Source organism: Dreissena polymorpha, chromosome 3 (assembly GCF_020536995.1).
Source record: "Dreissena polymorpha isolate Duluth1 chromosome 3, UMN_Dpol_1.0, whole genome shotgun sequence".
NCBI classification, from domain to species: domain Eukaryota; kingdom Metazoa; phylum Mollusca; class Bivalvia; order Myida; family Dreissenidae; genus Dreissena; species Dreissena polymorpha.
The window spans coordinates 23,485,052-23,501,170 of record NC_068357.1 but is presented as its reverse complement, the minus strand read 5'-3'; the positions used below and the strand labels follow the sequence as shown (position 1 = coordinate 23,501,170).

General features: G+C 34.3%; 1 protein-coding gene across 4 annotated transcripts in view; it reads left to right on the top strand.

Annotated features, from left to right (window-relative positions):
- Nucleotides 1–14,523, top strand: part of LOC127873302 (3-hydroxyanthranilate 3,4-dioxygenase-like) — a 29,180-nt gene extending 14,657 nt beyond the window's left edge. For all 4 annotated transcript variants that reach the window (XM_052417104.1, XM_052417103.1, XM_052417107.1 and 1 more), the window contains exons 2-11: nucleotides 102–265; nucleotides 1,076–1,157; nucleotides 2,734–2,817; nucleotides 3,380–3,486; nucleotides 5,943–6,044; nucleotides 7,028–7,071; nucleotides 8,693–8,850; nucleotides 9,285–9,353; nucleotides 10,316–10,398; nucleotides 11,061–14,523. In XM_052417104.1, the coding sequence (XP_052273064.1) occupies nucleotides 174–265; nucleotides 1,076–1,157; nucleotides 2,734–2,817; nucleotides 3,380–3,486; nucleotides 5,943–6,044; nucleotides 7,028–7,071; nucleotides 8,693–8,850; nucleotides 9,285–9,353; nucleotides 10,316–10,398; nucleotides 11,061–11,139 (900 nt within the window). In that variant the 5' untranslated portion in view covers nucleotides 102–173 and the 3' untranslated portion in view covers nucleotides 11,140–14,523. The remainder of the gene's footprint in view (nucleotides 1–101; nucleotides 266–1,075; nucleotides 1,158–2,733; nucleotides 2,818–3,379; nucleotides 3,487–5,942; nucleotides 6,045–7,027; nucleotides 7,072–8,692; nucleotides 8,851–9,284; nucleotides 9,354–10,315; nucleotides 10,399–11,060) is intronic.
- Nucleotides 14,524–16,119: the final 1,596 nt, after the last annotated feature.

Here is a 16,119-nt window from a genome sequence, read left to right as displayed (position 1 = left end):
CTAGAAGCCACAATTATAACTCAATTTTAATGAAACTAGTTCAGAATGTTTATTTACTTAGGTGCGTGCTTCAGAGATATCATATTGACCTCTTGTTACAGATAAACAACAAATACTGGGAATATTTACCGGTAGTGACGTTTCAAGATTTGCACTCGTGAACTCTGTCAGCCATGGCAAGCTCAGAACCTGTGATTAATAACACAGACCAATGGATCGAGGCAAACAAGCAGTTTTTTCTTCCGCCCGTCTGCAATAAGATGATGTAAGTTGCTGTGATTGGAATGTATGTTAATTTCAGAGCTTATCTCTCTTTTTTTGTGGCTTTCAGTGTTTGATTTCAATTTTATTACATTGAAACACTTTTATTGGCCACTAATTCTGATACTTTTGTTTTACTTTGTGGAAGATCTTTCTGACAGAAACTGTTTAGGGATCATACTAACGACTCAATGGTTGTATGGCTAACACCATATACCGTTACATTACATCCTTGCACCTAATTTGCCATAAATGTTTTGTTGAATATTCAAATTTAATGTTTTTCTTCTATATCTTTCATAAATTCATGTTGCAAAGCAATATGGATTTATTTTAAGTTCATTTTTATCAATAAGAAGATACTGTTATAACAATCATTGACTATAGATCTAATCTTCAAGAGAAGTATTGTATTTTATAGATACCTGTACTGATAACAATAGATACCTGCACTAATAATAATAGATACTTGCAATGATAACAATAGATACATGTACTGATAACAGTAGATACATTAACTGATAAAAATAGGTTCATGTACTGATATCACTAGATACATGTACTGATAACAATAAATACCTGTACTGATAACAATAGATGCCTGTACTGATAACAATAGATACATGTACTGATAACAATAGATGCCTGTACTGATAACAATAAATACCTGTACTGATAACAATAGATGCCTGTACTGATAACAATAGATACATGTACTGATAACAATAGATGCCTGTCCTGATAACACTAGATGCCTGTACTGATAACAAAAGATACCTGTATTTATAATAGGAAATGTTACTTGTATTGCTAGGCACAAAGATGGCCAGATGAAGTCGTTCTTTGTTGGTGGGCCCAACCAGAGAAAAGACTACCACATTGAGGAGGGGGAGGAGGTAACATGGATTTAACATACTTTTTTTTTCATTTGACCTGATTGTCCTAATGTAGGTGCTATGCTAGATGTAGCCACTAAGTTCAATGTCCTAATGTAGGTGCTATGCTAGATGTAGCCACTAAGTTCAATCAATCTTTTTCAATTGATTTATATTGTGTTAATTTGTTACATTTTGTTAGCTGGACTATTATATATGAAATATATATAGTGGAGCTATCCTACACACCCCGGCGTCGGCGTTAGCGTTAGTGTTAGAGTTAGTGTTAGCGTTAGCGTTAGTGTGCAAATGTTGAAGTTTTCGTACTACCCCAATTATTTTCATTGTCCCTGGACATATTGCTTTCATATTTTGCATACTTGTTTACCAACATGACCCCAACCTATAAACAAGAGCAGACAACTCTATCAAGCATTTTGTCATAATTATGGCCCCTTTTCCACTTAGAATATGCAGCAAATGTTAAAGTTTTCGTACTACCCCATTTATTTTCATTGTCCCTTGACATGTTGCTTTCATATTTTGCATACTTGTTTACCAACATCACCCCAACCTATAAACAAGAGCAGACAACTCTATCAAGCATTTTGTCATAATTATTGCCCCTTTTATACTTAGAATATGCATATTATTGATAAATCTATGTTAAAGTTTGCGTACTACCCCAAATATTTCCTATATCCTTTGACATATTGCTTTTATATGTTGCATACTTGTTTACCAACATCACCCCAACCTATAAACAAGAGCAGACAACTCTATCAAGCATTTTGTCATAATTATTGCCCCTTTTATACTTAAAATATGCATATTATTGATAAATCTATGTTAAAGTTTGCGTACTACCCCAAATATTTCCTATATCCTTTGACATATTGCTTTTATATGTTGCATACTTGTTTACCAACATGACCGCAACCTATAAACAAGAGCAGACCACTGTATCAAGCATTTTGACATAATTATGGCCCCTTTTACACTTAGATAATTGAACATTTTGCTTAAATTGCCATAACTTCCTCATTTATGATCATATTTTATTATTACTTTGACAAAACAACACTTACCTGAATACCACAATGGATTCCACCCAAACAATACCCCATGCCCCTACCCAGAATCCCTCCCCCCCCCCACCCCCCCCCCAAAATTACCCCACCCCACATTATACTCCCCCCTACCCCCCCCCCCCTACCCCCCCCCCTACCCCCCCCCCCCCCCCCAAAATAATTTATTATTTTTTTCCTTTTTCATTTTTGAAAGATCGTCTAATAAATTTTTGAATATGAACCCCATGATGGCTTACATTATACAGTATAGCACTCGAAAAGTCGAGCGCGCTGTCCTCTGACAGCTCTTTTTATAATTTGTTATAAATAGTCACGAGACACCAAGACTTACTGGTCCTACCCAAGAATGTCTTAATAAGCCAAAGGTGTTTCATGTTATTAAGCTTATAGGTTGAAGCTGAACACTGTGTCTACTAGTATGCAAGATAATAATATAAAAAATATAATATAATATAAAAAGTCATACCGAATTTGGCTCTTAATAAGTTTTCCATTGTGTATTACAGCTGTTCTACATGGTGAAAGGAGACATGTGTCTGAAGGTTGTTGAGAAAGGTGTACACAAGGATGTTCATATCAAGGAAGGGGAGGTAATCTTGCTAGATGGGTCTATGGACTTCTTTAGTTCTTCAGATAGGCCATCTCAAATGCAAAACATCAGTTTACATATGCAAAGTCATATGAGCTGTGCTCTGTGAAAAGAGGGTTTAATGCACGTGCATAAAGTGTTGTCCCAGATTAGCCTGTGCAGTCTGCACAGGCTAATCAGGGACGACACTTTCCTCCTAAAAGGATTTTTACTAAGAAGAGACTTTCTGTAAATGAAAAATACCATAAAAGAGGAAAGTGTCATCCCTGATAAGCCTTTGCGGACTGCACAGGCTAATCTGGAACAACACTTTACGCACATGCATTAAACCCCCTTTTCACAGAGCACGGCTCATATGTAAAATTTCAAGTTAAGAGTTGTCTATGGGGTTTGTGAGTATGGGCCTGGAAATGGTCTGTAAAATATATGGTTGTATACGTTTCTGTAACCCAGCTGTAGAGTACATAAGGGAATTTTACTTCAGAATTTTAGAAGCCGTATATTTATCCACCTTATTTTAGATATGTCAGATACCAACCTGTATTATTCACATGATATTTCAGATCTTCTTGTTACCAGGCAGTATTCCCCACTCCCCCCAGCGTGAGGCTGACACTGTGGGGTTGGTGATTGAGAGAGAACGGGCAGAGGACGAGCTGGATGGACTCAGGTATGGGGGAGGTCAAGGACATCCATGTGATGAAATTGAGCCTCACTCTGTGAAAATGGGGTTTAATGCATGTGCGTAAGGTATTTCCTAGATTAGCCTGTGCAAAGGTATCGTCCTAGATTAGCCTGTGCAGTCTGCTTTATTAAAAGACATAGTAATAGGCAAACATCAAATGTATATGTGAATTATGCTCCTATATGTTATAAAGCAGTTTATTATTTAGACCGTTTGGAATCATAGTTTTTAATTTATGTATCCAAAAGGTTTCTTTGCATAAATGGTCTAGATTGTTTTCAACAACTTCAATAGGTACAAAAGAAAAATCAGATAAAGTGCAATCATTTTGAGTATCTGTAGATCAAAAATATGCAGCTACATGTTAAATAGGATTTATTGAACAGTTTTTTATATCAAATCTAAGGCTTTTCATTCTGCGTGATACATTTTAAAGGGGCCTTTTCACAGATTTTGGCATTTTTTAACTTATTCAATAAATGCTTTATATTGATAAATGTAAACATTGGATCGTAAAAGCTCCAGTAAAAAATCAAGAATAAAATTAAAAAAAGGAAAAGAACATTGCCCGGAGCAGGTTTCGAACCAGTGACCCCTGGAGTCCTGCCAGAGTCCTGAAGTAAGAACGCTTTAACCTACTAAGCTATTCCGCCGAGAACACATGCTAAACGTATTTTATACCTTATATAAGCAATCTTCGTAGTTTCACAAAATTTAACGACAAAAACAGAACTCTCCAAATTATTCAATCGTTTCGCGTTGCAACGCTTTATAATTTTTAGGTTTTAAAATCGTCAAAAGATGCATATAATGGCTACATTAGAGCATGGTAAATGTTCAGTATTACTGTTTCCTCACAAATATCATAACCAAAACGAAAATTTGCGTATCTGAAACAACTTTTTTCAATTTTGTCAATTTACCAAAGCGTGAAAAGATCCCTTTAATTAGTTTGCCCGACTTATTGTTCATAGTAGTTTTTACATGTTATCAGATACATAACATTTCGTGAAGTACAATCAACATCATAGTGTATATCATAGGATAAACCAGTAACACTGCTATTGAATTTTGAACATAATTATGTTCATATTATTACAATGTGTGCTTTATGGAATTTGTCATGTTAAGAAAGTTTCTTCTTAATAAAATTCCAGTTGAGTAGGAAAATGTCACATGCATTTAACTGGTATCTCATAGCGAGGCTCATATCATTTGAGGCAGGTCATGAGACACAGATGTATGAAGTGCAGTTCTGGCCCGTTTTTGCATGGCTCCTAAAAGAGATCTTAACTGTAATTGAACTAGTCTGACAATTTTGAGAATAATTTGTCTTATCAAAACCAGATGTTTTCTGCTTATTACGGTGAAAATAATTATCTTCTTAGCAATATCTACTTGTTTAAAATAATTTTCTGTGATCTATTAACTTATTAGCAAGAGACATAAGGTATTTTATCATTTTAATTAAGTTTTTGAATTTAAAGGGACTTGATTACAGTTGGCAATTTTCAGTGAAAATGCACATAGGTAAACAATAATTAATTTTATTTAAACAAACCCAGTTAAACTCATGACTAAAAAAAGTATTACAAAATTGTTTTATTTCTCATAATCATCAATCATAATCGATCAAATAAAACAGCACATTAACGCTTTTCATCACTAATTTGTTTAATACCTGTATTACTGGCCTGGAGTTGAAATGTATTGATGTTTGTTTAAATGTCTGAAAAGCCCAGTTGTTGTGCATAAGATTTTCCTTGCATATGTTCATGGTTTGAATCTTGGTGCAAGTAAAAAAAATATCTTGATACAAATATTATTTTTATTTTGCCAAACAAGCTTTGTTTCTATTTATTTTTAATCGCTTAATAAACAGTTATATGCCAACAAAATTATTTAAGAAATTAATGATCTTTGTCAATACTGACCTTAATCAAGGGCAACAATTCCCACCCACCGTGAATTGATATGAGACTCCATAGAAACAGAAAATACCACAAAAGATGAAAGCTTTGTTTTAGATTAGCGTTTGTAGAATGCTTAGATAATTTTTTTTCAACAGTTTATGCTCATTATTAAAGCCTGGCCTTCTGACATCATATCTCATATGTATTTGAGTTATTGACCATGTGTTGCAAAAAAAACTACCGACAGCAGATGTGTACGTGTTGTTACATACCTTTCTTTTACTATAACAAAATAACTTTATAACATTAACTCTCAACCTATAAACAAAATAATGACATGGAATATAGTGATTTCACCCCCAGTTTTTCAGACAATTGTCCTTAATTTGCCATAGAAGTTAAAAGTGTTAAAAAAAACTTGTATTCCTTTATATACTTGCATTGTACATGTAACCTTTCATTTTATATAAATAATTTGAGTCTTCTAAAAGAAAGAGGGCATTTAAATAAACCGTAATTATTGTGCAGGTATTTTGTTGAGGAGGATGGTTCCCCATCTCTTGACTCACTGTATGAAGAATGGTTCCACTGTGAGGACCTTGGAGTGCAGCTGGGACCTGTCATTAAAAGGTCAGAGGTCATAGGGGAAAAATTGTGGCATGAAGTAATGATATCAATGAATCTAAACTAAAATCGTATTATTGTAATTTATTTGTTAATATTTTACCATAATTTTATTGTACCTGTCTGCAATTTTGGTTTTGTGAGGTAACTACCTACCAAATGCATTCACTATTGATCGCAAACATTTACAGGAAACTGACAATTAGTAAGCACAATTTCAAGGAGGGGATTGATTTTAAATGGTTTAAAAAATCTTAATGTAAAACTGTCAGAGCTGCAGAATGAGGGTTATGCGGGGTTTTGTCATGGGAAAACTGGCCGTAATGCAAATGCCATAGCACAGATCAGCTTGTTTGGATGACAGTGGTTGGTGTCGGATGACACTGTGCGTATGTGTGTATAAAGCTTGGGTTTTCCATGGCAAGTCCTATATGAGCGGTGATCTGTGAAAATGGGGTTTAATGCATGTGCGTAAACTGTCGTCCCAGATTAACCTTTGCAGGCTAATCAGGGACAACACTTTCCGCCTAAACTGTTTTTTTGCTAAGAAAAGACTTTTTGTAAATGAAAAATACCATAAAAGCGGGAAGTGTCGTCCCTGATTAGCTTCTGCAGACTGCACAGGCCAATCTGGGACAACACTTTACGCACATGCATTAAATCCCCTTTTCACAGAGCACGGTACATATAATTATATTGATGATTAGCGTCCATTCTGTTCATTTGTGCGAGCAAAGGTTACTTATGTCCTGGCTTGTTTATCCAAACATTAATTGTGATTTTCTCAGTTTGTATGAGTGAACTATGAAGAACTATGCTATGAATTGGTTTGTGTTGTTCATGAGATTGTAACTTGTGAAACAGGGACAAATATGTACATTATATTTAACATCTACTCTACATCAAAGTCAGTTTTTGTGTTCAATTTTTTTTAAATCTTTGTAGTGTTCAGTTGAGTTTGCTTTTAATTTGTGTCTTTCCATTCACAGGTTCTTTGCGTCTGAGCAACATAAAACAGGCAAAGCTTTACCAGGTATGTGTGATAAAACAGTCATAAGTAAGAGAATGATAAAACAGTAATGTTAAATAAAGATTAAACAGCTTTAAGTAAAAGAGTGGTAAAACAGTACAGAAAAAGCACAATAAAGCACTATAAAAAAGCTCTATGTTAATGTCCAATAAAACAGTGTTAAGTACTAAAAGATACAACTGTACTAAGTAAATTACTAACAACATATCGGATAAAACTGAATTACTCGTAAGTACCGGTAAAACATGGTAAAACATCAGTAAATGAATGATAAAACAATACTAACTAAAAAAGGGATTAACAACTACATGTAACATTTATTTAGTGATGAAACAGCAGTTTAAAAGTAAACAGTAAGAAGTAAATGTCTTACACAACAGTAATAAGTAAAACATGACCTACAACAAGAATGATCACTACACTAACTAAAAGAAAATTATCTCCTTACTAAGATTACATTTTTAGCTCATCTCTTCTCAGAGTCAGCTATCATTCTGAATCTTTGTCTGGCGTTGTGTGTTTTGCAGTTCAAACTTTTAAATCTTTACCATTTTAGAAGCCATATTTTTTATCCCATTCCAATGAAATATGGTCAGAATATTTATCTTGAAATACCTATATCTAATTTGAATTTGGGTCATGTATGTCCAAAATCTAGGTCACCAGGTCTAATCTTAGAAAAGCCTTTTTACCAGTCTAAATGCCTTATTTATGCTTTAATCTCGAAACTTGGTCAGAATGTTGCTCTTGACATTACATAGGCCATTATTGTATTTGGCTTATGTTTTAAAAATCTAGGCCACCAGGTCAAACTTGTTAAATTTTGGAAGTCACATTTATGATTTGTTCTTAATTAAACTTGACAAGAATGTAAATCTTGACAATATCAGCGTCAAGTTTGAATCTGGGATTCATGGATCTAAAAACTAAGTCTAAAGGGCTTGTTACAACTCTTGAAGCCACATTTATTACGCAAAATTGTGGTACTTTGTCAAAGTGTATGATTTTACAATGTCAAAGCGATGTTTGAATCTGAGTCAGTGGGGTTAAAAACAAGATCATCAGGTTAATTGTTCATAAATTGCTGTACCTTGAACTCAAGTGAGTCTCAAATTGCCATCATTTCAGACTTGTTAATTGTTGCTAAATAAAGCACAGTGTTTTTTTTTTCGTTCAAATTAGGAGCTAATACCCCATTCCCAATGGAGAAGAGTATATCTTTCAAAAATGGGACCTAAAAATTCCCAATCGAAGATTTCCATATTTTTAAAAATATTTTAGTCCTCAACATTTAATTTATCTCCCATCCAGCTCTATAAGTTGAACCTTTGTAAAATATAGCATTGAAAGCACTTTAATTCTCAATTTAAGCATTTTTTTAGCAAAACAACAGCAATACTATTTTCCAAATTTTAGTCAAAAGACTGCGATTTTTCCCAATCCAAAGGGATCCGGCCCCATTCCCAAAATGGTGGGAAAAAAATGAAACAACATGCAGCTAGAGTGGATACATGTACCGGTATTTGTCATTAATGTGGCAATCAGTAGTAGGGCTTGTTATAGTTCTTACTGTATTGTTAAACTCATTGACTGCCCTAGAAACATAACATCTGGCCCTCTCCAGGTACAATCCCTGAGAATCCTCCTATAAAGTTGAACTCGAGTCTGAGTCTTCAGTCTCCCTTCCACCTGGCCACCTTTATCAAAGACAACCGGGCAGAGATTGACGGCAAGGGATATGTGAAACTCTTTCAGAGGGACGATTACACACACCAGTTTCAGGTGAGCATTGGGACTTGTAGATGGTTATAATTTTGAATTTTATTTAAGTGTTTGATTTTCACAATTATTTGTGATTTTAGTTTTTTCTGAATTCAAAATGTGTGCAACTAAATGTTTATATCTAAATCTTAACTTCGATTATTGTTCTTGATTCTCTTCTTTCTTATTTCATAATGTGTTAACAGTGCTTAGGGTAATTGTCTTACAATAATTTTTAGCCTAACCAGGTGTAAATATGCGTTTTGTTACATGCATTATTTAGTTTCACACTGAGCCAAAACACAAACAATTTTGTGATTTCTGTGATTCTATTTGTATACAAAGATGCAATGTTTTGTTGTTGAACTCAATCCATTGCTCAATATGATATTACATCGAGTAAATGTTTGTGGTGATACTTTGATACTTTCATGCCCTTTCTGTCATTTTTTCAGGTGTTCCTTTATGGGAAGGGAGAGAACTCTGGGAAGTGTGATGAGGCAGAGACCTTCATCTGGGGGCTGGTAGGTATACTCATCAACCCTTTACCACTTAGATACGTTTTTTTTACACATTTGTAGTCCCTTAGAAAGTTAAATTTTATTAAAGGCCTTTTTTACTAGATCTAAGTTTTAAAGGTTTCAGTTCCAACCCTTAGATACTGATGAGTAGCAAACAGCATAAAACCTGAACAGAATGCGAGTTGGGTATACAATAATGTATTTTTTAAAAGAAAAAAAAAGTTTTATGTATGTTATTGTACCATGTTAGTTTGTCATGAAAATTACATTCACATTTATAAACTTCACATTTTATATCATGGGATCAAAGTACATTTTAAAGCGAAATTGTAACTGAAGCTTACAAAATACACTTTACATATCTTCGAAAACCTTAAGAGCTGAGGGTCAGGGACTAAAATACCTTTTGAAAAAAGTAGAGTATCGGGAAAATACTATAAAACTTTATCTGGAGATCTTGTTATGTATTTCGTAAAACAAACACACTCAAATAAAAGTTACTCTAAGCTTTTAAATTTAACATTTGTTGAAAAGAGAACAATAGAATCTGAAAATTCATTAGCCAAAACAAATTGACCAAAAGTATTCATCAACATGGTATGTGCACAAGAGAAAAAATGTCACAACAGGAGGGAAGATTGAAAGCAGTTCACAAGATCTATATTTACCACATTGTACATACTCCACATATGAGCCGTGATTTTTTAGGTTGAAAATTGGTCTTATGCCTTATGCAGCCAGCGCTCAAAAACATGCACAATTACAATAAGCCATTAGACCAATTATTGCATTACATGGGTCATATATTGGGCCGCTTTCTGGTAGAACTGGGCTTAATGAATATGCGTAAAGTGTTGTCCCAGATTATTAGCCTGTGCAGTCTACACAGATGATCACTGGCATATCTGGAAAGAAATTATGCACAGGCATAAAGCCCAGTTTCCCAGACTGAGTCTTTATTACAGGAGGGAAGCAGCAGCGTGACCACAGGAGGGAAGACCTACACCCTGTCAACAGGGGATAACATGCTCATCAGACAGGGCCAACAGTAAGAGTAACTTTCTATGTTTACACCAAATGAACCAAAGTATGATTTAACAAACACAATGATAAAGCCATTCTATCATAGAAGTATGTTTCAAATATTTGGCTTTATTGCAAATGTAAAGGTGATTTTATAATTGAGGTAGGCTGATTCAATACTTAGTGTCTTTAGGGTTGGTGAGGGTCTCAAGAATGCTTCTTTATAGCAAGATAATGTCAGGACGGCCCTTTTGCTTCAGCTTGCCATAAATAGCAGGGCCTAAAAACAATTTCAAACTTACTTACTTACTTACTTAATTAAAAAAGTATTTGTATTTTAACTATCACAAAAACACTTAAAAGCTCCTAATGTTTTGGTCAAACTGGTGTTTGTCAAACCCCTGTGAAAAAAGTTTGAAGGGGCTATACTGAAGTGTATGTTCATTGGTCTATTGGTAGTCCATCAGTTTTTCAGCATTTAAATGTCATATGTTTTTTTCAGCGAACTTCTTAAACAAATCTCAAGTGATTCCATTTCAAGTGTGCATAGATATGTAAGCCACTTTTTTGTGCTCAATCATCAAGACATTCCTAAGTTATGTGCCCTTGAATATAGCTAAAAAAGCCACAAGGGCTACTATGTCACTGGATAGGTATTCAATCTTAATTGTTTTAATTTGTTGAAAGGTACTGTGCCAGTAGACCAGATGGCGCCCTATCTCTCATATGTTACCAGGATCCCACTCTTAAGAAGAAAGTGACGTAGCTTCCGAGATGTCGTTACAGTTCCCTTGCTCAATAAGACTGTGATAAGCGTCATACAGTGATGGAAAACAAAGTCAAATTTATACTAGAAGTTATAAATTGATATATTTAACTGACATGTTTTGGCCAAAATTGCCTTCAGCATTTGTGTGATTTTTTAAGAACAGAAAATGATGTCAATGTTGTATACAGTGTATTGTCATCTGCAACCCGTATTGTATGTATTCAGTTATAAATTAATATTCAATTAATTGTAGTTTTTCAGTTTAAAAAAACTAGAACAATGTCAGCATTTAAAATTATAATGGAAAAACTATTATTTTGATGTAGTTACACATTTAAATAAAAAATGTGTATATTTTATTATTTTATGTACAAAATATAGCAAGAAAACTAGTTTTGTTTTGTAACTCACTTTTTCATGTGGGCATTTTTTTTAAGGAACATTTCCATAGAACAGAAAAAAATTTTGATTATATTCTACATCCTTGAATAATTATTTAAGTAAAATGATGTACTTAAAAAAATATAATTAATAGAGTCTAAAAATTAGATCTTTTTATAAGTGATACAAAATTGTATTGAGTTAATATAAAAGTTAATATTTATAATAGATTTTATTACAAAGTTTTGTTACATAATCTTAATATCTTTTCCACAATTGATAGCAAAATAGAAGCAAAGTCTTGAAATTAGCTCATTGAAAGTTTTTAGTGTTTTCATTATACACAAACAAAGGAAAACAGGGCCCAGTTATATCAAGGAGCTTACAACCAATGTAAGTTACACAAAATAAATCATGTATGATCAGTTTGTTCCTTAAATAAAGAACATGTGGACAACTAACCGGTACAAATAATTGAATATACTTGTATATACTGAATTAGTTAATTAGTATTAAGGCTGGTTTAACTCAAAAGGACTAATGCCAAAATTGCACAGTTACAACTCAAACTTCTTTAAGATGATAAATAAGAAAGGCTCCATATAGAGTGTTTTTTGCTCCAGATTTTAATATATTTGTTAATTCTTTGCAAATGTTTGACATAAACATATAACTAAATGCTATATAAAGTTGGTTTATTATTTGCTTTTTATATTATGTGATTTTGTTTTGCACTGTGTATTTACATTACATTAATTTGCTTGTTTTACTACACTTACAGTCTTACTTGAATATATGTAAATAATTGTACACAATTTTTTTGTATAACACAACAAAGAAGAGGTATACTGGATTCTCCATGGATGTCAGTTTGTGTAAATTATGCAAGTGCAATTTATATTTTTATGCCCCCGGATCGAAAGATCGGGGGTATATTGTTTTTGGCCTGTCTGTCTGTCTGTCATTGTGTCAGTCATTGTATGTGTGTGTCACAAAACTTTAACCTTGGTTAAAGTTTTATAACTATTGCAATATTGAAGGTAGCAACTTCATATTTGTCATGCATGTGTATCTCATGGAGCTGCACATTTTGAGTGGTGAAAAGTCAAGGTCAAGGTCTTCCTTCAAGGTCAAAGGTCTAGTATCATTGTATTTTTCATTCCTAAAACTTTAACCTTCATTAAAGTTTGGTCATAACTTTTTTAATATTGAAGATAGCAACTTGATATTTGGCATGCATGTGTATCTCATGGAGCTGCACATTTTGAGTGGCTAAAGGTCAAGGTCAAAGGTCAAATTTATGGCTTCAAAGCGGCGCAATAGGGGGCATTGTGTTTCTGACAAACACATCTTTTGTTTTTAGCTCACCTGTCATGAAGTGACATGGTGAGCTTATGTGACCGTGTGATGTCCAGCGTCCGTTGTGTGTGTGCGTGTGTCCGTCAACAATTTGTTTGTGTAGACAGTAAAGGTCGCAGTTTTCATCCAATATTTATGAAATTTGGTCAGAATGTTTATCTTCATGAAATCTGGGTTGGGATTGTATTTGGGTCATCTGGGGTCAAAAACTAGCTCACTAGGTCAAGTAATTGAAAAATCATCAACAATTTTTTTGTGTAGACAGTAGAGGTCACAGTTTTCATCCAATGTTTATGAAATTTGGTCAGAATGTTTATCTTGATGAAAACTGGGTTGCGATTGTATTTGGCTCATCTGGGGTCAAAAACTAGGTCACTAGGTCAAATAATAGAAAAACCTTGTGTAGACAATAGAGGTCGCAGTTTTAATCCAATCTTTATGAGATTTGGTCAGAATGTTTATCTTGATGAAATCTGGGTTGGGATTGTATTTGGGTCATCTGGGGTCAAAAACTAGGTCACTAGGTCAAAAACTAGGTCACCAGGTGAAATAATAGAAAAACCTTGTATAGACAATAGAGGTCGCAGTTTTCATCCAATCTTTATGAAATTTGATCAGAATGTTTATCTTGATGAAATCTGGGTTGGGATTGTATTTGGGTCATCTTGGGTCAAAAACTAGGTCACTAGGTCAAATAATAGAAAAACCTTGTGTAGACAATAGAGGTCACAGTTTTCATCCAATCTTCACGAAATTTGGTCAGAATGAGTGTCTTGATGAAATCTGGGTTGGGATTGTATTTTGGTCACCTGGGGTCAAAAACTAGGTCAATAGGTCAAATATTAGAAAAACCTTGTGTAGATAATAGAGGTCACGGTTTTCATCCAATCTTTATGAAATTTGGTCAGAATGTTTATCTTGATGAAAACTGGGTTTGGATTGTATTTGGTTAGTCAGGTGAGCGATTCAGGGCCATCATGGCCCTCTTGTTTGTGAAAACTTCTTAAATATGTTATAACTTGATAACTACCTCTTGCTGCAAACTTGTATTAGGACATGCACTGCAAATGGAGAAATTTGTTAATTCTCTGATGAGCCATAGTTTTAAGTATGTATCAGTTTAAATTTTTCATTCCCAGGTATGTACATACTATTGTTTGTTTTTATTTCATTTAATTCATATTGTACTAGACAGGCCCAGAGAAAGTATTTAATACAAAACAATAATCAGAAATATGTATTATACCAAACATCATATTACTTCTTTATGGTTTCAGCAGCTCATACGTGATTTTAAGATAGTGCAGTGATTATTAGAAATCAGTCTTAGAGGAAGCTCCGTTTGATGCATGTGAGTAGAGTCTTAGAGGAAGCTCTGCTATGGAAAAAATGTGTTTGATGCATGTGAGTAAAGTGAGTGAAGTGTCGTCCCAGATTAGCATGCACAGTCCATGCAGGCTGATCTGGGACAACACTTTCTGCTTCTATTGTATTTTTCCTTTAAAGGAAGTCTCTTCTTAGAGAAGATCGGTGAAAATTTTGTTCATGATTAGCCTGTGCAGACTGCACAGGCTAATCTGGGATTATTGATAAGTTAGATTTCTTATACAGATTATTTTCACTAATAAACTTTTAACTCTATCAGCGTTTTTGATTACATTTATGCAACCAATTTCATGCACTGAGCAGGGCCAGTCAGCTCAGCTTTTTGAGAGCTCGACCTCAAATCCGAGGATCACTACCGATGTTGATTCTCAACACTGCCACATAACTTGTTGGGACATGTTATGAAATAATTTGTACGGCTGTTCTCCCCATACCTCTTATTGAAGTAGGACTTTTTTTATGTTACTTAAATAAGTATGTTCAATTGGTACTGGTAAATCAGCTAACCTAGGAAAAGTGGAGTCTTTTCTAACACAACACTTTTCAAACTTGAATATTTCAGTTATGAGTAAAGATTTTGATAAATTTTTCTAGGTGTGACCATTTGACTGCATTCTGAGCAAGCTCACAATAACATCATTCATGCTTGACGATCAGACGCTTAAGCATGTGGGGTATGCATGGTTTTATCTGTTTGCACATGAAAATGGTGAAACGCGACATCATTATAAATTTATTTCAATTTCATCATTTAAGGTGGGTTCTTACATCAGGATAAAATAAAACTAGTTATACCCCCATTACCATTGGTAATGGGGGCTATAAAGGAGTCACTTTGTCGGTCTGTCTGTCTGTTGGACTGTCTGTCCCAAAATTTCATCCGATCTTCACTAAACTTAGTCATAAGTTGTATCTAGATGATGTCTAGGTCAAGTTTGAATATGGGTCATGCCGGGTCAAAAACTAGGTCACGGAGTCGCTAAGTGTGTTTTAAACCGAAAGTTTGTCCAGACCTTAACTATGTCATTTATCATTAGATTTTAAAATGACATGGTACATTTGTTCACCATCATGGGACAGTGTGTCGTGTGAAAAAAGTACGTCCCTATCTCCAAGGTCAAGGTCACACTTCGAGTTCAAAGGTCAAATGCTTGTCCAGGCCATAACTTTGTCATTTATTGTGAGATTTTAAAATCATTTGGCAAATTTGTTCAACATCAATTGATGGTGTGTTGCGCAAAAGAATTATGTCGATATCTCCAAGGTCAAGGTCACACTTTAAGTTCAAAGGTCATAAATGGCCATAAATGAGCTTGTCCGGGCCATAACTATGTCTATAATTGTGGGATTTTTAATTATTTGGCACATTTGTTCACCATCATTGGACGGTGTGTTGCGCGAAAGAATTACGTCAATATCTGCAACGTCAAGGTCACACTTTTAAGTTCCAAGGTCAAAAATGGCCATAAATGAGCTTGTCCAGGCCATAACTATGTTGTTCATTGTGAGATTTTAAAATCATTTGGCACATTTGTTCACCATCATTGGACGGTGTGTCACACGAAAGAATTACGTTGATATCTCCAAGGTCAAGGTCACACTTTGAGTTCAAAGGTCAAATATGGCCATAAATGAGCTTGTCCGGGTCATAACTTTGTCGTTCATTGTGAGATTTTAAAATCATTTGTTCACCATCATTAGACGGTGTGGTGCGAAAGAATTGCGTTGATATCTTCAAGGTCAAGGTCACACTTTAAGTTCAAATGTCAAAAATGGCCATAAATGAGCTTGTCAGGGCCATAACTATGTTGTTCATTGTGAGATTTTAAAATCATTTGGCACATTTGTTCA